Genomic DNA, 22,034 nt, shown 5'->3' with positions numbered 1-22,034 from the left:
ATAGAGGAATAAGTATAATAAGGGAAGAGTTCTGTTGTAACTCCATATGTATACATCAGTAAATGCGGGTTATTTGTATAGGCAAACTTAAGTGACATCTAGCGACAATTATCAGTACCACTACTCGATACTAAGTGGCGACAGTGTCTCGTCGGCCAAATATTTAATATTAGAACAGTTTACAACTTATATTACAAGCAGAAGGAATTGAAAACAGAATACTGATTAATACTATTGTCATATTAGCTAAAAATTGGTGAGCATTAGACTCTTCGTTCGTCGCGACATCTATTGACAAGTAGCAGTACTGATAATTTACGCTAGTTGACGCGTGATTGTCGCTAGATGTCACTTAACTGTGCCTATACATTTACTGATGTATGGACTTACAACAGAACTCTCCCTTACTTATTCTCGTTAGAATGAAACATGATGCGTACGCATGCGTTCAGCGACGACGATTTTTAGGTTTGGAGAAAACCTTAGTGCGTTTTCACATTATCCGATCCGATATCGGATGTAGGACCGATATCCCATACATTTAAGCCTCCATCTTTGATTTTTGCCTTTGAAATCCTTCACAAATCCGATATCAGGATCGGATAATGTGAAAACGCACTTACTCGTACCTACTTTAAATTGACTTGGTAATCTCAAACTGTATTTAGTATCCCTGAAGCGTTTAAACGCACATAATTCAGAAACGTAAATGCACTACAAAACCCTGTGTTACCTAGTTTTATCTATACTCTATACAGGCATGAAAAGTACCTACTAAACAGAATTAACCTCCTTACCCTGCTTTTTTTATGTAAACAAAATTTGACTAATTATCCCTCCCAATTCCAGGCTACAGCTCCCCTCTCCCTGATGAGGTCATATACCGAAGCTCCCTCAAGTCATCTCCCCTTGGCATCGCCGACAGGCTGGTGGCCGAAGCGATCAGACGGTCCAGCCTGACGCACCGGCCCTCGATAGTCAAGTACCCACCAGACTTCTTCAATGGGTCCGCTGAACCATCCTCGTCGTCCAGCGAAGAGGAACAGACTAAGAAAAAACGGCAGTCGAAGAGGACTAGCAATTGTTGATGAAAACTTCATAGAAACTGAGTCAAAAGGCGTCAAAAATAATATACAGACTGTCAAGCAACTTCTGTCAGTAGAAAAAGCGGCAAATAAAAAATAGCGAATAATTATCGTTCAAAAAAATGCATATCGCGCTGTTTTCTACTGATAAAACTATATCTGAAAATAAAATGGTTTGGTTTAGTATTCTATGTTTTAAGTGGCGCCATCTGTTGTCGAGTAGCAAAATATGCTCTGCTATTATAGTTTGCTAGTAAGCGCCATCTATTGAGGCGTCACGAAATAATCTTAAACTTATGTTTATGATTGTATAGTATTTAAACAAACCGGGCAACTGCAGATGTATTTTAATACCAATCAAAGAGGATCGAGTATTATAGAGAGTTACTGTCGAAGTAAAATGTGTAATCATAGTGCATAGACTGCCATCTCTTGACACAGGCTTGAAACTTTTGAACCTTAGTTTTGACAATTTGGCCCATATTCTTAGCTTGATATGTTTTAAAATGTCAAATATTAATTACTAGCGCCACCTAGCTGAGCGTACCCCAAAGGTATAGTGCCATCTAGTTCACCGTACCATTTTCTGTATGGTACTGAGGTACGTTTTTTTCTTAGACTTTATCTGTCTATACGGAGTTATATATGTCTTTGATACCAATAGATTCATGGCTATTAACATAATACAGTCCTATTTTGTTCTTCAGCAAAATATGATAATTATTACGAGCATGTTTCACAGTTGGATGGAAATCTTAGTTATGGCACAGAGTACTTTGTGGTTATGGTTAGCTTGAAGTACGTACATGATTTACTTTTTAACCCTAGGGCAGAAAAATTCCAGAAATTAGTCAAATTTGAATTCTGTCAAATTGTCAAATAAAGTCTAAACTATGGTGGTGAATATATGCCCCCTGGCCTAGCAAACTCGTTCATGGAAACTTGAAACTAACCTAAAGTATGACGTATTTTAAAAATGTGACATCGTTTGGCGACAAATCCCCAATATGTCGCATGTCAAGTACTCGTGCCTCGTACCTCGTGGCATCTAAGGCACGAATTTTCGTCGACGTTACAAAGTCTTGATAAAAAAAGGGAGAAAATATTAACTTTTTTTAAACTATTGAGGATGTAAATAAAATACAAGTGTTCTTTTCTGTATATAATACCTTTCTATTCTGATAAACACTAGGTATCAGGTTAAGTAAGGCAATACAAATTCAAGCGTAAAAACAGCGCCCGCGCTGTGGTAGGCCCCTGTGTCTCATAGACAATAGAATATTATTTAGGCAACATTAAATGTATGCTTTATATTAAATTTTATCTTTATTTTTGGCATCGTAGATACGATTATAGTATTAAGTTATTCTATCGCCTCAACAACAGTCCATATAAAAATATAATAGTGATATTTATTATGGATTCATATATATGTTTATAACTAGAAATGATAGAACTAGGAGGGGCAATGACACTTTTAAATTTCTACCTTTAGTTACTTTAAAAGCAGAGGCACATTGTGAAATAAAGAGCACTTGCTCCACCTAATTTTAGCATTTTTTAACATCTATATTTTATAAATATTATAAAAATCGTCCAAATGGCAATACAAAAGCAGTATATTTCACTAGCAAATATATAACAGACTCGTACTTTGTACGAAAATACCGATTATTGATAAGTTTTTATCACACTTCATGTTCGATTCCTTAATTACTTACGCAAACCATACAGTAATAAATAACAATAATAAAATAATAAAGAGTGTTTCGTACATAAAACTGAAAACTAGGTTTTTTATAGATTCCTAGATGGCGCCGTATGTACATGTACAGTAAGTTGCAAAATTGCATGGATAAATTATGAAATAATTCATTGATAAATTCGCCATGCAATTTTGCACCTCACTATACAATTTAATTATCTAAGTACTTGTAGTTAAATTAATTCTTACATTAAAATAACTTTTCACAAAGTATCTACACGCGTTACCTACGTACATGTTTGTCGCATGTTTTTATAACATGAATTCAGTGATTTACACTCTTTATTAATTTACTATTATAGAGGTCAATTCAAACTTAAATACGATTACTGACTGACTTAATGATTTCATTTTGATATCGGATTTGTATCTTGTTTGAAATAGCCTCCAGATTAAACATTACTGTGTACAATATCCTCATATTTACATAATGCTAATACACTGAATTGTCCATTATTTTCTCACCAATGTTTAAGTAAATTTATATTATTTTAAGATATACATCTAGTGAATATGACCGCTTAAGTACCTATTTATGAATTGTATTCAATATTATAATTGCCAATAACATTATATGAAGACTTCAAATACATAATAAAAACAAATAAACTTATCTAACATTAACTACAATGTTTTATTTCACTGTGTAATGATTATGAATGAACAGGGGCCACTGATTTGTGCTAATCAGACTTTAAATTGAACGTAACAGTTACTCTTGACAACCCAAACCTGAGAATGTAAATAAAATATATTTTTCATGAATAGTAGCTTAGAGGTTTTTTATGGAAATTAACGCATTAGATCCGCGTATATAGTGTGTGAGTTTTTTGTTTATTATTCCATCAGATTTCAGCATTTTGATGTTAGAAAGCACAACTCGTAAAGGCTGTGTGAAAGTGACGTTCTAAACAAAAACTTATTAACAAATCAGGTCGGAGTTGCAAAAGTATCAATGAAACCACCATCCAATCGAAAAAGCAAGTAAGTACTAAGTACGAACCAGGCACTTATTGTAATCTTTTGGACCTTGAACGGAATTCTAATATTTACTAAAAACTGAAATAATCAGCAATTAACTATAATCTATCGTTAGTTCAACTATCGACAGTATAAATATAATAATACCTACAGACTTTATTCCTACGAACACGGTTGACACGCGCAGCGGAGCAGTTACATGTCACATAAAACGATAGCTTACATGTGATTTAGAGTAAGTCCAAGATAAATTGGCAACCATTTTGATAGCTCCGTCTGTCTAAGACCGATAGTCCACTATCATATGGCGCTGGTCCCACCGCGAGCTAGTAAGCTACGAGCTATCAGCTATAAAAATGAACAAAAGATAAGCACTCTCGTGCAGATAAAAGAGACACGGCGATTTTAATAGCTCACCACTGGACGAGTAACTATAAACATCGCCGTGTCTCTTTTATTTACACGGGAGTGATTATCTTTTGTTCGTTTTTATAGCCGGTAGCTCATAGCTTACTAGCTCGCGGTGGGACCAGTGCCGATGTTCATCCTAGAAATATGTTCATAGGCAACATGCCGGCCGTCCTTTTTCTTCACGTTGGAGAAAAAGGGAGCCATACAGACCTATGATCATATTTCTATGTGTGGACTATCGGCCTAAATGTTACTTTAAACTCCAACTTCTATGAAATTATGACGAAACGGGGCAATTAAAACCGTTGACATCCTGACCAGACTCTATTAATACCTAAGAAAGCATAATCAGTACCTTGACTCTACCTAGATAAATCCACAATAATAGTTTAAACAGTAGATATGTATTATGTATGTAATAATTTAATACAACTCCAGGTATTACCTAAGTCAAGTTACTAGTTATGATGAAGTATTCAAAAGTTGATATAGTTATCATAAAAAATTAAAGCTTCTGTTATAAATTAGCTCCGCAATTTTTGGCCGCATTTATTCGAACAAATACTTGGTCTAGTATTTTTTAAATAAATCCATTCACACATTGTCAAATTTGCTACATATCTAAAAGGGAAAATAATACTTCCACTCTCATCTCATAGGAAATCTAATTAAGTAATGACTAATAAAATTTTGATAGAAAAGTTAAGCCTGTAGTATAGGTAAGTGAAAAAAAGCGGAAGACATATGTTTGGCACTATTCTTTACACAGGCATGCTGTGATATATCTGAGAAGAACAGGATGAAAGGAAAATCACTTTACCTAATTCTATAAAGTTTTACCTATAAAACACAGCATTGCATAATACTAAAGACGTTACAAACTTCTGAGAAAAGTAGGTACAATTCATGAACAACTACATATAAATGTTAATTGTGTGGGTAATCTTTCTAAAGGTTCTACTTGTACCTATGGTGTAGGTATATAATGATTATATTGTTTATGTAGAACGATATAAACACATATGAAGAAATACCTATAGAACTAGCAGAAGTATAAATATTAGAAACTCAGAACATAACCGAAGTGGAATGAAAAAAAAAACAAAAAAAAGATGGAATATTCTTTAGTATTACGCACTACGATAAATTAAGTACTCATAGCGCCATCTACCCACACATTTTCGAAGCTCTCGCTGCTGAAGCGGACTCTGTTCTTAGCCCTGCGAGGGTGTTCTCTGTTGCGCGGTCTCAGCGGGAGTCGCGGGGTTCCCGGGGGCGCCAGGAACCCGAGTTGCGGGTTTGGAGGTGGTCAGGCGACGTCGGCCTCCGTCACAAGGATGGGGATGGTGGGGGGCGCCGCCAGCTGGTTCGCGCTTGGCGATCTGCGGACATAGGCTGCGGATCAGTTACAATGAATGTCTGTTAATACGCCATGGAAAACACGACATAAAAATGTTAGTGATTTTTTAAAATCTTACAGATGCACGAAGTTCAGTAAATTTTAGTAAATATATTTTAAATTAAATGTGAAAATAGTTGGTGACCTAATACTGAACCCCTCCTGACTGCTTGAGATTGGGCACCTAGTGCATGGCACCTAGTGTATCCAAAATAACTATGTCACAGATAGCTAATAGCGCTAGGGATTAAAATTAAAATAAACAACTTTGAATTCAAGATTTAGGAGTATAAACCTTAATTAAAAATTGTACTTTGAAAGTACAGTAGATAAGTGCCCAGTATCGGGTGTAAGTATAAGATAAGTGGCCAAACACCATAAAAAGTAAGTACTAGTTACGTAAAACCGCAAGCCTTACACAAACTCCTTGAACTAAATTCAGAAAATAGCATACCAATTAACCTCAATTTGAAGTCAATTAAAAAACTTGCAGCCCTGACCACAAATATTAATACCGATAACAAACAATAAAGTAGGTAATACTCACTTCTTTATTCTGTTGCTATCGTCAACTTTGTTTTCGTGTGTGTGCGTGTGCCCGACGCCGTTGGGTGTGAGACCGTGGACTTTCTTCATACTAGCGTGACTATGGCTTCTATGCATATGACCTTCTTTTGCTTCTGCATTTTTGTTTTCATGCTCATGATGACTTTGATTCTTGACTAATTCTTGGCCGTTCTCGACGGCTAGATGATTGTGGCTCGTGTTCCTGGATTTCTCGTTGATGGTCTGAACGAAGTTGTTCTGCGCGAGCAGCCGGTTCTCCTTGGCCCTCGCGTCGGGGATCTTGATCTCTATGTGCTCGTCTAGAGACATAGAGTCCACGGAGCTGAGGTCTAGAGTGTCGTTGGAGAAGGTCTTTGGTATGGTGCCGAGTAGACGATCTGAAATGAACAAAATGATAAAATTATTATGTTGTAAAGTCATATTTAATTTTAAAATAGGATTAAAACTGCACTATTTCCGTTAGCTAGAAATTCACGTGCTATGTCCGAGTTAAAGTTAAATAATTATAAAGACAATAATAAATCTTGACGCAACAACACAAGTTATTATTAAATTTTATTACGTTTTTAATTGACTGCGCAGTTATCCTCTAATGATTTTTATAGATCAACCGGAAGAATCTAGTTAAGTTGCATAACCGTAATAAACCCGAATAATCTTAGGCGCATAATCTATTCTTGGGCAAACTAGTCAGTCTTATTTCCATTCACTTGAATACTCCAAATACCAAGTGTTCTCTTAAACAATGTAGGAATCTCAATTTTGTAAACAAATCGTACTCAAATCGTTGTTTTAGATTTAGAACTTGCTTCTAATACTTGCCTCCAAAGGACCTGTTGGTCTTATACTTGAAGCTCCCCCAGCAGTTGTTGTTCCAGTCTTTAGTCCGCTCGAACGACCTCCGTCTGGCATCCTTACCTAGTTTCTGGGAAGTAGAGACCGTCGCCCTCAGTTCGTCCAGTTGCTTGGCCGAGCACAGCGGAGTATCCACGTCGTAGGTATTGTTGAAGCTGGTGTAGTCCACCTGGAAGCACCATCATCTTATAAGATAATCATCATAGACTATACAAGCAGTGTCAAGTAGGGCGACGTTAGCCAATACGGGAGCGACAAATACGTCCACCACTTTGGCAGGTGTAGTGTGCCGAATGGAGACGGCAAGAAATTGTAAAGTTGTGTAATGGTACATACGAAACTACAGTCTTTTCTAAATTGATTAATGACATAAGAACGGAAAGTCTATTTTGCGGCTAGATAATCTCCCGCCAATTATGTGCTAGGCCTATAGTACTGTCATTATGGAAAATGTCACCATCGTCTACGATTCGATTTTACCGGCCGTCCTCAATGACAGCCAAATTGTTCATGATCATGAAAATAATGTATAGCTATCTCTATCACACTATAAACAGCCTGTTTCTGAATTCACACGTGTCAATGATGACTTCAACGCTGTGCAGTCTCTCAAAGATGAGAAGACCGGCAATGTTGCATGTAAATAGGATTTGGTGGAAAATTGCCAATATCGCAACGTGAGAATCCAATGAGAAAGTGAGGTGAAATCTGTGCCAACATTTGGTAAGGTGCCCCCGATGCAGACGAGATAAAAGGCATCTCTTCCTATTAGTTTACAAATTACGGAGATTCGGTTTACAGCTAAACGTGTTTCGCTTTATGTGTTTGATCGTGGTTCTTGAAATGCTTAAATTATTGGCATCTTTTAAGCTTAGAAATGCTTAAATTATTTGCATCACAACACATATAGGTACCTAATAAATAACTATTTATATTTCGAACATCTCGTTCTTTGCTGATTTCACGTCTCATTATTTGACTACCAAAGCATAATATACGAAGTCGCACAGCGCCATCTATATTTTGTAAGCCGACTTTGCACACCGAATAGACACAATAAAATCGTTGCTGTAGTGCAAAACCAATTGGTCAAAGTTCAAAGTCACCAAATTTTACAGTCTTCGTAAAATACAGAAAATGATTTGCGTGTAATTTTATGGATGGATTGATTCAATAAATGCAAATAGCGTACCAGTACCACACACATACACGTGACATTGATTACGCTATAAATGGTTTAGGGACAATTTGACTTATCGCACCATACTGTACGGCAAAACCAACGTCATTCGTCATGATTCACGTTCATGTGTTATTGTATACTCCATCGAGTTTCATAGAAGGATATGTTTGTTTTACGGATCCTTGTAACTAGTAAATCACTAGTGGTAAGTCACGTTTTCTGATATAGGTATATTTACATACGATAAAAACAAAGTAGCTAGCAACTACGCTGGAAGTTCCCCTTTCAGTTTTTTCTCAACACAATGGGTGGAAGGTCAACCGGAGAGTAATTAGTCATAAATAATTATGTATTATGGGGTATTGGCAACTTGTGTGAAGGAGTGGCGCCATTGCCATTTGTCACAAAAATATTATCTGTAGCGGCGACAGTTGGAACTAATGTGGCTCCATAAGATTTAACATTACGCCTACAAATTGAGGTCTTATATTACAAGTGTGTTTCCATGGAAACCCATACGATTTGACAGTTCGCGCACTTGTAATACAAGGCTTGTACCTTTCGAGAAACGGGCCCCAGGCAGGATCTACGATATTTTCAGAGGCGATGCATTGCAAATATTTTCGGCTTCTACTAAGGAAATTTTATTCCTCGTTGAGGAGTGCATAGGGTAGGTCACAGTTTAAAGCTACAAACCTCATACTCCCCAGTGTCCTTTCTGAAGGACACCATGGTCTCGAAGCGGTGTCCCCACAGGATCTCCGACGGGAGGAAACTGCTGCGAGCCTGCGTCGTCATCCCCGTTGACTCGATCACACCCTCTGCAAACAATTATTATTTAACATTATTTTCTTACAACGTATATATTCCGACCTGTATTCCCATAAGGGGTAGGCTGAGCATATGGAAATATACAAATTTCAGTGCCACTCTTAACAATTGATAGGTTGTATGAAAACTAACACTTTCTTTACACATTTAAAAAAAAAATAAATGGGCTTACTCTTGGCCACAGACCAGCCAAAGTATGTAGCCAACGATGGATTGAGCTCGCCCAGAAGATGCCTGTTCACCCTAGATTTGTTTATAATTTACACTATGTTTGTCGCAAAATTTTAATTGAATTTCTAATTGTATTGTATTGTATTGTATTCCTTGTTCTACATCGTGCCATTCACGATGACGCTGGTTTGAACTGTATGATTTCATGATATTAAAGGTTAGATTTCAGAATTCTGCCTCAATATATTAGCAGCATCTTTAAAGCCTGCAGTGCAGCAGAAGAAGATATTGATACCTACAGGGTACGTACCCAAATGCACGAACGCTTACCATAATATAGTCGTGTGACAGTGCCAGATTGCGTTTCGTTCGGCATCTAGCGTCAATGATTGTCATTTCGGCTAGGTCGGCTGATATCAATTTCTTCACGCTCGTACTGTACTTTACAGTAATAGTAAATCAATAAAACTCTTAACCAGTATAGGTACTCCAGAAGAAAACCGTAATACATATCAAAGACATATATAACTCCGTATAGACAGATAAAGTTTAAGAAAAAAACGTACCTCAGTACCATACAGAAAAAGGTACGGTGGCATAGATGGCATTACACCTTTGGGGTACGCTCAGCTAGATGGCGCTAATATTAATATTGACATTTTAACACAACAAGCTAAGAATATGGGCCAAATTGTCAAAACTGAGGTTCAAAAGTTTTAAGCCTGTGTCAAGAGATGGCAGTCTATACACTGTGATTACACATTTTACTTCAACAGTAACTCTTTATAATACTCGATCCTCTTTGTACATACTCATATAATGAAATCTTACGTCATAAAGATACGACATAAACCCATCTCCAATACGGGATTATTTTTGGCTCATGATATGAGTCATTATAATTAGCTAGCACTAGCGCTGGTAGCACTGACCTTCGCGCATTTATAGCAGAAGCAAATCATTGACTTCTGTATGAAAGGAAAGAACACTGTAGAAAAGTAATAGGTACTTATAGAGTGTATAAGTACCTACCTAGCAGTGGCGGCTGGTGAAAATTTCTACTAGGCAACACTGAGCAAAAAGGAACCTACCTTAACATTAGGTATTAGTAATCAATTTTAGGCAAGCCGGTGGGAATCGTCATGTATGGACCAGCCGCTGCTGCTACCTAGTATGAATATTTATGACCAGACATCGTAATTGCTAGAAGCCATTTTGGTGCAACATTGTCGTGTTACAGGAATATATATTACCGATGCCAGCTGGAATAGTTAATTAGGATTAATAACAGTAATAATTCAGCTCTCAAACAAAAAAAACTAAATCTAAATCGGTGAATCCGTTCGAAAGGTACGATGTCAAAGTTTATAACACCCCGTCGTTAATGCGTCTGGGGTTAATGAGCCTTAATTGATCATCTACATACCAAGAAAACATATATTTATGTATGAATTCCTTCTTCCATGTTGCACCGAAATTGCCGGAAAAGTTACGAAGTCTGATATCTGTAGATGATGCTTCTGGTGATGATGATACTTTGTTGATGATGATGATGAACATAGAAAATGCGACATTTTCGATTGGAGCCTGTATTTGTATTGATACCTGCAGGCTGACGTTGCAATCGGCATGCAGTTTCCATAAAACTTCCATTTCAGTTGCAGTCCCTCTGTATTGTCCCTAATTTTTTGGGTCCGTACCAAAAAGGTATGAAAGGAACCCTTATGGTGCCGCTCTGTTTAAACTAGGAATGCTTTCTATATTTTGTAAACATGGATAAATTTTGTAAACATGCACGTCATAATTTAGATTCAACAGTTATGTTTTGAATTTCAAGCCAAAATTCTATGTTTGAAAACAATAATCGTGATGATGCCACACGTATGTTAGCTATACAATTTACGTTATTTAAGTAGGTAAAGTTCAGGGCAAACGACTAAAACAGTATAAGGAAGTGCCAAAACAAAAACAAAGAAAAACGTTATGTCATGCCACTAAGTATTATTTTGCGACATTTAGGTTCTGAAATTCTTTAATGTAGATGTGACGTGTAATTGGCTAGATCACACACAATCACAATGCTATCCGTAGTATACATACATATATGTGTATATATATATATATATAGGTAGACTACCATTTTTTTCGATCAATTGGTACAGTAGGGTACTCGTACTCCTATCCTGTCCAATCCAATCCTAAATTATTATAAACTTGTCTTCTATTGATGTAGGGAACAAATCAAATAATTTTATTAAATATTGTTTTATTTGTTTTTTTGTCTTCTTTTCTTAATCTAACGGAAAAGTAAGCTATAAATTTGTAATTAGGAATTACGTATAGTTTAAAGAGGGAAGCCCTCCAATAAAAACAAGGGGAATTACATTGTTTTCCTCCCAACAGCCTAGATAATTAAAATAAACAACCGTAAATAGTACAATAAATTCTCAGAACCATCCGAACAACATGTTCTAGGGCGAGATTGAAGTCCACAGGTGATAGGGCGTCCCCTTGCTTTAGGCCGGTCATAACCGTGAACTCTTTCGACAGTTCATTCCTTACTATGACTCGCATTCTACTTTCCCTGGTTGCTGCGGTAATTATGGCTAACAAGTTTTTTTTTGGGGTAATAAAGTTGATAAAAATGGAGTATAGAGTTAGATTATCTCTGTCGATACTGTCGTAGGCCTTTGTGAAGTCCACAATTATCAGTGACTGGCAAGAGGCTGCGCAGGATCGGGACATGTGGCGATTCGAAGGCCAAGATTCACTTTGAATCACTGAGCCAAAATGGTTAGTTAGTTTTATAAATAAATTCTCACCTAACATGACCACGATCTCGAACCTCTCCCTCAGCATATCAGCAGCAGACAGGTTGTACAGCGGCGACTTCTCATTGATCTTGTGGACTATGGTCATGGGCCAGATGAACATCAGCCGGTCCTCCTCCCCATCGGCGCCGACCTTCAGCTCCTGCTGGTAGAAGGGCAGCACCTCGCCTTCTCTGGTGATCTAAAGGTAGACCAAAAGGTTTAGAGTACCTATAATGTTTTACGGATTGCCTCAGAATTTTTTGAATGTTACTTTCGAGGGCTCGCGAAAATTACAGGCCTTTATAGAAAACGTAGGAACTTAAATTTCGATTGATATTTGTTGGATTGGTCAATGATTGATCATCATCCAGATATACAGGGTGAAATAAAAAGGACCAGCTATACAGTGTGTAGTGACTTATGAGGTTATAATTAATAACTTTTAAAACTTTACTTCTAAAAAATGAACTGTTTCATAAATTCCGACTGACGTGATGGTGCTCATTTTTATGGACCAGACAATTTTTTTTCGCTATGCAAAGTATGGCTTCCTTTTTATATCACGTGTATTATTTAAAGATACTATACTCACGAGTAAAGACCCATTTCAAGATTTTTTTACGATGAAAGATCTGAAGATTGGCGAATGTAAAATATATTTTCACCACACCAACTGATAAAGGCTTACTTTGCTATTCGAAAACAGATAGCAAAATTGCATTTTATCCACAAGAGTGCAAAGTAATTTCATACAAATTTTAACTTCATATCTTAAGCTGGCTGGTAGATATTACCTATAAAAGATGATTTTGAATTATAAACATTGAACAAATTGATAAATTTGATTTAGATGTTTTATAGCCAGTATTTTGTTCGTTGTTGGTGTGGTGAAAAATGTTGTGTTTCACTCGGCGGCAAAGTTTGTTTAACCTTCGTGCCTTGAAACCCTCGCAACGCTCAAGATTCCACTTTTTGAACCACTCGCTACGCTCGCGGTTCAATATTGGAATCTTTCGCTTGCTCTGGCTTCAATATTGGCACGTGCGGTTAAACAACAACTTTGCCCCCTTGTAAAACAAATAACTATTCTTGGTAAATGGTGGAATTGTAATCATAATTCATGCAATTTACTGTATTTACAAGTGCATCTAATTCTAGATCAGCTGTTTACGTTATCAAAAGCCAGATCTAAACAATATTTTCCACCAATGAACAATGAATGGGAATGAATATAAATTGTTTTAAATTTAATCCAAGCCTTACGATTATTTGTGTTGTAGGAAGCTTTTCTATCCATTCCCATCCATTTGTTAATGAAAGGGTGCATTTATCGGGAGCCGATCATAAGATCCGGCAGATCGTGAAATTCCTAGGCATATTCAGAACCGAACTTTTTTCGGGCATCTAAAACAAATTGGCTTAATAGGTATAGCGACTATAACATCAAAGTATTACTCAGAAACTTTATGATATGCCAGGTCTTAAGACTCTTAGGATCAGCCGCCGACATATCTGAAGCGTAGGTAAAACAAAGCAACAAATACTGCAACATGCAAATTTAAATCGTGCATTATTTACTGACAAGATAGAATAAATAAGTTGTATTCGGGTAATTGCCATAGAGGGTTATAATCCTCCGTACTCCATAAGTAATTTCACTATTCAAAAATCTATGTTAGGAATTATCAGACAACCTGGGTGCGTAGCCGAATGGCACAAACGCTCACGATACGAAACGCTCGTAGATCTCTATCGCTCTTGCGTATTGGCGCGACAGAGCCAGACTAACTTTCGCGGCGTTTCGTTTTCGTTTCGCGTCAGAGAAATGCCATTCGGCTACGGCACCTGACATGTTTGGAATTGCCCGAATTCTCCTTACTTACAGAAGAACTGAGAAGCAGCACGAAAATTTCCTGTGATTGTACCGCACACCATATTCGTGTTAACGCCAATTCATTGTTCGTGTGGGCTTGGGCAAACACAACTTTACGTCAATTACCATTTGTTTGCTCCATCTGTTGTTATTCGTATTTAAGTCTGTCCATCGTTTACACACGTCTGGAAAATCGGAATGTAGTTTGATCTTTGATTTTGACTGCGAACATATATTTGAAAATTATTTATTGATACTGTATAATGTCTCTACAGACAAATAAATAGAAAATTAGATTGGCTTTATTTTTGGCTCAATATGAAGCTATATGCAAGGAATTCTATTTTGTATTTTAGAAACACTGTGAAAATGCCCCTCTTAAATATATCAGAGAGCCCGAAGCGCTCACAAATATCTGAACCCGCATCTAATGGAAAAACATAGAGACGTTTTCAGATATATCTATTGTACCTATTTTGGGACAGGTAAATGTGCTAAACTAAGTCCACTAAGTTATTTATTGTGGTACCTACGTAAATCAGTCGATTCAATATTTCGATTCTATAAGTGCTGGCTATCGTAACCACTTGAATTATTTGAATTCTTGCGCGTCATATATCATAATTGTTTGATTAGTTCCAGAGCCCGTTGGTATTGCCGACAAAAACAACGCAAATGGTTGTTCGACGTATTAAAAATCCATTAGGTTCGGACTCCAATCATGGCTCTATCGTTTTCGCTTAACCGGAATGAATCTACCGCACAATCACATCGCTAAAACTAGAAGCGAAAATAGCAGTACACATAAGCGTAGGTTAACTTGTTAAGCGGCAAAAGAGAAGCGAGCATGCAGCATGCGACACGAACAAGTCTATAGATGGGTCTAACAAAACACAAGTAAATAAAGTGGTTAAACGCCCAAATTAGACATCAAATGCACATTTACAGCGTTAACTTATACAGTCATGTAGATACCTTCTTCCGAATAATCTGAGCACGGACGTGTGCTTCGAGAATGTGAGACTTGCGAATGTCACCCACTCGGAACAGGAGACAGAACTCGCCGTCTCTCAAACAAATCACCGCGTTCCTCGAGAACAGAAGCGTGGTGTTACGCTTTTTGGCTCGAGCCAGCTTCGCGAATATTAGACCCACCTAAAGACAAGAAAATTACATGAGACTTGGCAAAAGAAGTGGGAGTCGTTTGAACAGTCAAATGACCCGACGTTAAAGAGTGGAGACAGTGCTAATATGCAAGCGTGCGAACTGAAATCCCCAATCACTAACCAGTCTCCGTTTTTGTTGAAATAATATACCTTGCGGCGGATTATCTGAGCTCTTATATGGGCTTCGACAATATGCGATTTCCTCATGTCGCCCACGCGGAACATCAGGCACAGCTGCCCGTCCCGCAAGCAAATGACAGCGTTTCGGGAGTAAAGGAGGGTCTGGGCTCGCTTTTTGGGTCTAGAGAGCTTTGCGAACACGATGCCCACCTAGAATAGAACAACCTTGCTGTTACTGTCGCGTCGCTCGGCGGCGAGGGTCACAGCCTCATGCCTTTCAATTTTATATTTTCCAATGACTGTTGCACTGAAATTACTCTGCAACCACCTTGACTACTCATACTATATTTCTAGAACACATTGAAGTTACTATGCTAATTGCTAAATCGTTAAATTAACGACATCATTTCCACGTGGGATGGTCTCTATAAATCTGTAATAATTTTTAAGAGATCGTCTGCATCACTTGATACGTTTGCAAAACTGGCAATGTGCCAAGTTTATTTTAAATTATCATATTGGCTTTAAATCAGGCAGATTTCTAAATACACACTGCGCAACCGCTATGCTGACGGACACTAATTTACTCTAAAACATGATGTTCAACATCTCTATATGTTGGTTTTCAAAGGAAATTAATGTCTGGTAAAGAATGTCCTTAATCATCATCCTCCTTGCGTTATCTCGGCATTTTCCCATGGCACACGGGAGCCTGAGGTCTGCTTTGACAACTAATCCCAAGATTTGGTGTACATATGTACGCAGCACTAATCATTTTATGAAAGCGACTGCCATCTGACCTTCCAAACCGAAGAGTAACCAGTTCGTCTTATTGGGATTAGCCCGGTTTCCTCGCAATGTTTTCTTTCTCGGAAAAGCGACTGGCAAATGTCGTCAATAAATGTTGAAATATGACATCGTTGTCCAGACATCTTGGCAAAACTGAATCAATAACTACACATAGGGAGTAAATAAATTTAAATTACCATAAATGCTTGAATGAAGACTCCAACAATACTCTGCAGGCACATAACGAAGATGGCCTCCGGGCACTCCTCGTTGGTGGTCCGGGAGCCGTAGCCGATGGTGTGCTGCGTCTCTACGGAGAAGAGGAAGCAGCCGGTGAAGGTGTTGACGTTGTTGAGGCAGGGCACCACGGGCGCCGTGTTGTTGGCCGGCGGGTTCAGGTCCCCGTGCGTGAAGATGATCAGCCACCAGATGAGCGCGAACAGCAGCCAGGAGAGGATGAAGGAAAGCGCAAACACCATGAGCGTCCAGCGCCACTGCGCGTCCACGAGGGTCGTGAAGATGTCCTGGAGGTACCGGCGCCTGCGCTTCGCCACGTTCCATTGCACGACATTGCAATCGCCGTGTTTGAAGATGACGCGCTTTCTCACGCGTCTCGCTGCATAACGGGCTTGACGGTATCTGCAAAACAAACATGATTTCTATTTATTTAGCACAAACCTAGAGACGGGATTACGTCACAGCTTTTGTTAATCGTGATTTGTGTGTTTACTGCCGTTAATTAACCGTGTTACGTCATTTCAAACGAAATTTAAGGTGTTTAGGAAGCAATGACTTAGAACAAACGTCGAAACACCTACATACATCAATGCGAAATTTCGGGGAACCGCTAATTACAGCAGCTTTGATCAAATAAATATTTGTAAATCCCAATAAATGATTTCAGCATACAGGGAATCGCGTTTCAGCCTTCGCAATGTGACTAAATGTTTGCGCAAATCATTAATCATTATCGAAACAACGGAGTACGCTCTGATTGGACGAGTACAGTGATCCGACTGCAATCAGGACGGATGCTGTGTGCGGCGTAGCTAATCGTGAGAGCAAAATATAACACGGTAATTGTTGCACAATAAATAACCATACATATGAGGATATTGTTCGTTTAAAAACCATGAATAATTTCAATTAGATGCAAGCATTATTTATTCACCCAGTAAATATGATGGCGGACTAAGAATCTCAACAGCTCACCACTCCCTTTGCTGGATGTCGTAGAAGTCGACTCCAACAGTTGGGATCTCGTTTTGTTTCGAAATACAGGCGTGCCTTTATAAATTTATTATTACCGCATTAACAGATATCTTTTTATAGGAAACGATGTGTTTTTTGTAAACTGCTGAATGTAAATAGTTGTTGATACGAGTACTACAAAAATTACTGCAACGTGGATACACTTCTGCGGATGTACAATGAGCTGCAAAAGTGTGAATCTATCAATGAATTCATTCATTATTTCTCCATGCAATTTTGCATCTCACTGTACTTAATTGTGAGAAACATTGTTACGATGTAGGTAGTATTAGCCTACAAAACCATATATACTGTACTATTTGAATATAAGTATGTATAGGCAAGATTGGCAAGATAGATTTAATACTGGACTGACAAAGCCCATACAACAAAGCGTACCCCTGAAATGTATGGGCCTTAAAACTCGATGGCGCTGTTTCGCAGCCTGGAAGTGGCCAAAATCATATTTTCCCGAAATATTTTTCTTTATTTTTTTATAGAACAAATGACATGCTTCTTTATTTTTTTTAATATCATGATATCACGTCAATACACATTTTGAAGAAAATAATTTGTAGGCATCATCAGTGTAGTCATGATAGTATTTAATAGGTGGCGCTAAAAAATCGAGGTACGATCTTAGTATGAAGTATGTAAATCCTGCGTAAATAGTCCTTGGTATAGGTTTTCAATTAATATATACAACATACATACATACAATCACGCCTGTATCCCATGAAGGGGCAGGCAGAGCACATGAAACTACTCAAGTTTTCAATTAATACTGCGTAAAAGTAGGGAGCTTAGGTAGATTATTCATAAAGCAGCAAAACGTTTAATGTAAGTGTATGAATACAGGGTGATTCATGAGTCGTGAGCAGGAGTGAACAGGGTACTGGGGAGGGTCACACTGAGCAACTTTCATAATGGGGCAACACTAAATTGTGATATTTTTTTTCTCTTAACTATGACTTAATTGATAGTTAATCATCAATTAAGTCATAATTAGAACGTAATTGATAATTAGCTATCAATTAAGTACTTATCAATTAAGTCATATTAAGAAAAATAATCACAATTCAGTGTTGCCCCATTATGAAAGTTGCTCAGCGTGACCCTCCCCAGTACCCTGTTCACTCCTGCTCACGACTCATGAATCAGCCTGTATATAAAGTGAGGTACTTTAGATTATTTTATCGCGATCAATTCCACTCAGCCCTTCCATATGGCAGAGTGCTTGCATTTTAACGTTATCAGTAGAAAAGCTTTTTAGATAAATAAATATGTATAATGCTTTCTGCAAATGTTATAAAGAAGAAGTTTTATTAAACATAACATAAGTGATGCGAAGGGGTGAAATGAAAAGTTATGTGACGAGAAAGGTATTACAAATGAATGTGGAAGGAATTAAGTAGGTAGCTGGAGAGAAATTTGAAAGGGCCATAATACACGTCGTACGATACACGTGCGAAAAGGCAGTTCGTAACTCGTGTCGATTTAAAACACTCCCCCTGTTCATCATGGTCATGTTTTAATCACTTGTTTCGGACTTCCTTTTTCCGCACTTGTATCGTAATGTACTATTTCACCAGCCAACATACATTACTACTCTGGTGAATTTGTATAAAATTCTTAATTTATGATAAACAAACCTTTAGAAGCTGATGTGGACAAAAAAATTAGGGAAGTAATCTAGTCTGTTAAAACTCTAATTTCAAGAATTTTAGCTAAAATCAAAGATTATAGATTTAGCTAAAATACAAAAGTTAAATTTTAATAAACTGTGAAAATAGATATTGGCTCAAATAGTAGAAACTCAAGGCAAGATATATTTGCTTGAGCAAGTCGCCGGTTGCAAACCTGCAGCCGGTGCCAGCCGACTCCGGTTTTACATTTGTTTACATTCCACAGTCACATTCCGTGGACCTGGAGGCATTCGAGCGAGGCACAATCTTATATTTGTTCCCTTCGTATTTAGACTTAACGCTATTGCTATTGCCGGCCTTTTTTTTTTTACGAAGTGGGAATGCTGTTACGCACGATATGTGGGACTCTCCGTTTCTTTCCCCTTCTCTAGCGAGAGGGGGGAAACTTGGCCCTACCCACTAAACCCACTCCGGCGTTTCATCCTCTGCCGTTCTTGAGGGCGCGCTGGGAGCCATTGACGATCTAGCCGAAATGACAAATGTTGACGCTAGATTAATAATATACTATCAGCTGCAAAAGTGCATGGAGAAATTATGATTGAATTCATTGATACATTCGCCATCCACTTTTGCAGTTGATAGTACAAGTTGCAGGACGTTCTCAAAATTCCGTAAATTAGAATTTTAGAATTCTAGAAATTTTCAGATAATTCTCGTGCAATTTTCCATTGAGAACATTATCTTAAAGATGTATTACGCAATGTTCTCAACAGTTGACAATCGCTTCATTTGCAGTTTATTTACGCACTGGCGTTTATTATCAACTCATTACAATTTGACCCTAAAGCTTGACAATAAATGTACGAAGAACAATATCAAGAATATTCCATGAGAACATTCGCAATTTTGGGCATTTCTGAACTACGCTACATGCTGATCGACACGCAATCTAGCTTTGTCGCTCGAATACGATATCATCGTGAGCGTTTAGTGCATTTGGCTTCGTACCCTGATGGTGCTGCCCTCAATTTGTCGGTTGTTCGTTGTTCTATGTTAAATCTTTTGGATTTTAATTAGTTCCAACCAAATACATATATAACTCCGTATAGACAGATAAAGTCTAAGAAAAAAACGTACCTCAGTACCATACAGAAAAAAGGTACGGTAGCCTAGATGGCATTACACCTTTGGGGTACGCTCAGCTAGATGGCGCTAATATTAATATTTGACATTTTAACACATCAATCTAAGAATATGGGCCAAATTGTCAAAATTGAGGTTAAAAGTTCTAAGCCTGTGTCAAGAGATGGCAGTCTATGCACTGTGATTACACATTTTACTTCGACAGTACCTCTCTATAATACTCGATCCTCTTTGGTTCCAATCCAACTCCAATATGATTAATGTTGGTCATGCCCATTAAGAGGATATGGTAGCGAAAATGCTAAAATGGAAAGGAGCCCCCCTCTCAACTTGGGAATTTTAGTTAAATTACAAGTGCATTTTCGAAAAAAAATTGTCCATTAAGAACAACTCAGTCAAAAGATATTTCAAAAAAATCTTTAAAATCGCCACTCGACTCTTTCCTCCTTCAAAACTTAATCAATCGAACACGAATCGAATAACAATGAAATAATCATTCGGACGTTAATTACCAATCTTGAGTATCACACCCGAAAAAGACCGAATGGCATTTCAGAATATCAAAAAAATCAAAACGGTCCGACACAGATAAAAATAATAATAATCTGTGTTGAAAAAATCATTGCTCTATCTTCAAAAACGAAAACGAAACCGTATCGCCGCGATTAATTTGTGGTAGTCTGGCTCGAATGTGCGACGCGAAACGAAAACGCGCCAATCGCGCGCAATACGCAAGAGCGATAGAGATAGGTATCTACGAGCGTTTCGATTCGTGAGCGTTGGTGCATTCGGCTACCGCACTTTTCCAGCAAGTTTGATTCAGCACGTTAAAGGAATACATTATGTCCTAAGCCAGCTGGCATAGTTAATTAGGATTAGAGCAGTTCCCGGCAACTTTGTACATAGCCACGTCAGCAAATTTTAATTGATCCTATTTTGTTACCAAAATTTAGTAATATAAGTCGACTTTCGTAATATATATACAGGTTAATTGTCATAATTAAGAAAATATAGATACTAGAGAACCTTAATAACGAAATAAAACTTAATAAAATTTCAATTCATCAACAAAATCTTGGTAACAAAATAGGAATTAATAAAAACAAATTTAACTTTTTCCTTAATTTTTGTACAAACTTTTCGAGAACTGCTGATTAGGTGATAACAGCAAAATGTGCCTTAATTGATCATCTACCTAGAAAACACATGTGTATGAATTACTGCTGCACCGAAATTGCTGGAAAAGTTACTGTGATACATCATGGAATCATGATCAGACATGTCTGATCATTACTGCAGCGCCATGCAGGCTGCGCAGGAGGAGGCCAAGATTCATTTTGGAGCACTGCACCAAAACACTTACCCCTTTATTCATAAAAAAGTTACTGAACTGATTATTTAAAGCGTTTTGTTCGATTCTGTCATGTTGACTTATGATTTAACGGTTATTTTTGAAATAATTAAAAATGTAATTAAGACGCTACGGGAGCGAAAATGCTAAAATGGAAAGGAGGCCCCCTTTCAATTTGAGAATTTCAGTTATATATACTAGTGTTATTAACTAGATTTATCGAAAAAAAATTGTCCATTAAGAACAACTCAGTTAAAAGATATTGCGAAAAAATCTTTAAAATCGAGGTTCCGCTCTTGACTGTTTCCTCCTTCAAAACTTATTTAAACAAATTACAGTCAGAAATTTGAGAATCTGAATAACAATGAAATAATCTGTGTCAGACCGTTTAGATTTTTTGGCTAATTGTTACCGATCTTGAGTATCACACCTTTTTTTGAGCTATATTTAAAAAGGCTGATTTCAGAAAGGGTCTGGCCGGACTGCCATGGTAAAATCGCCCCTGGCTAAATATGAAATATTGATATGCAGGATTATTCGTATTGTTACTACATGTACTACTACTGGATATTATGCCTCAAACTATTTCCGTTTACGAAAAAAATTAAAAAAAAAGAAATTTTGTTTTTTTATT

The 22,034-nt window shown here is 37.5% G+C and overlaps 2 protein-coding genes across 12 annotated transcripts in view; one reads left to right on the top strand and one right to left on the bottom strand.

The window, feature by feature from the left end:
• LOC125233399 (G protein-activated inward rectifier potassium channel 3-like) overlaps window positions 1-3,670 on the top strand; it is a 54,093-nt gene extending 50,423 nt beyond the window's left edge. For all 5 annotated transcript variants that reach the window (XM_048139403.1, XM_048139406.1, XM_048139405.1 and 2 more), the window contains exon 4: window positions 850-3,670. In XM_048139403.1, coding sequence (XP_047995360.1) covers window positions 850-1,088 — 239 coding nt within the window. In that variant the 3' untranslated portion in view covers window positions 1,089-3,670. The remainder of the gene's footprint in view (window positions 1-849) is intronic.
• Window positions 3,671-5,350: 1,680 nt separating this feature from the next.
• Window positions 5,351-22,034, bottom strand: part of LOC125233398 (G protein-activated inward rectifier potassium channel 3-like) — an 84,218-nt gene continuing 67,534 nt past the window's right edge. For 2 of the 7 annotated variants that reach the window (XM_048139396.1, XM_048139401.1), the window contains 7 exons: window positions 16,207-16,648; window positions 15,251-15,430; window positions 12,071-12,260; window positions 8,943-9,067; window positions 7,031-7,232; window positions 6,189-6,585; window positions 5,351-5,637 (listed from right to left, as the gene is read on the bottom strand). In XM_048139396.1, coding sequence (XP_047995353.1) covers window positions 5,457-5,637; window positions 6,189-6,585; window positions 7,031-7,232; window positions 8,943-9,067; window positions 12,071-12,260; window positions 15,251-15,430; window positions 16,207-16,648 — 1,717 coding nt within the window. In that variant the 3' untranslated portion in view covers window positions 5,351-5,456. Of the gene's footprint in view, window positions 5,638-6,188; window positions 6,586-7,030; window positions 7,233-8,942; window positions 9,068-12,070; window positions 12,261-14,909; window positions 15,090-15,250; window positions 15,431-16,206; window positions 16,649-22,034 lie in introns of all 7 variants that reach the window. The other 5 variants (XM_048139398.1, XM_048139402.1, XM_048139397.1 and 2 more) reach the window with 4 other exon arrangements.

This window comes from Leguminivora glycinivorella, chromosome 14, assembly GCF_023078275.1.
Source record: "Leguminivora glycinivorella isolate SPB_JAAS2020 chromosome 14, LegGlyc_1.1, whole genome shotgun sequence".
Classification (NCBI taxonomy): Eukaryota; Metazoa; Arthropoda; class Insecta; order Lepidoptera; family Tortricidae; genus Leguminivora; species Leguminivora glycinivorella.
The sequence above is the reverse complement of the archived record's forward strand: the minus strand, read 5'-3'. Positions and strand labels throughout refer to the sequence as shown.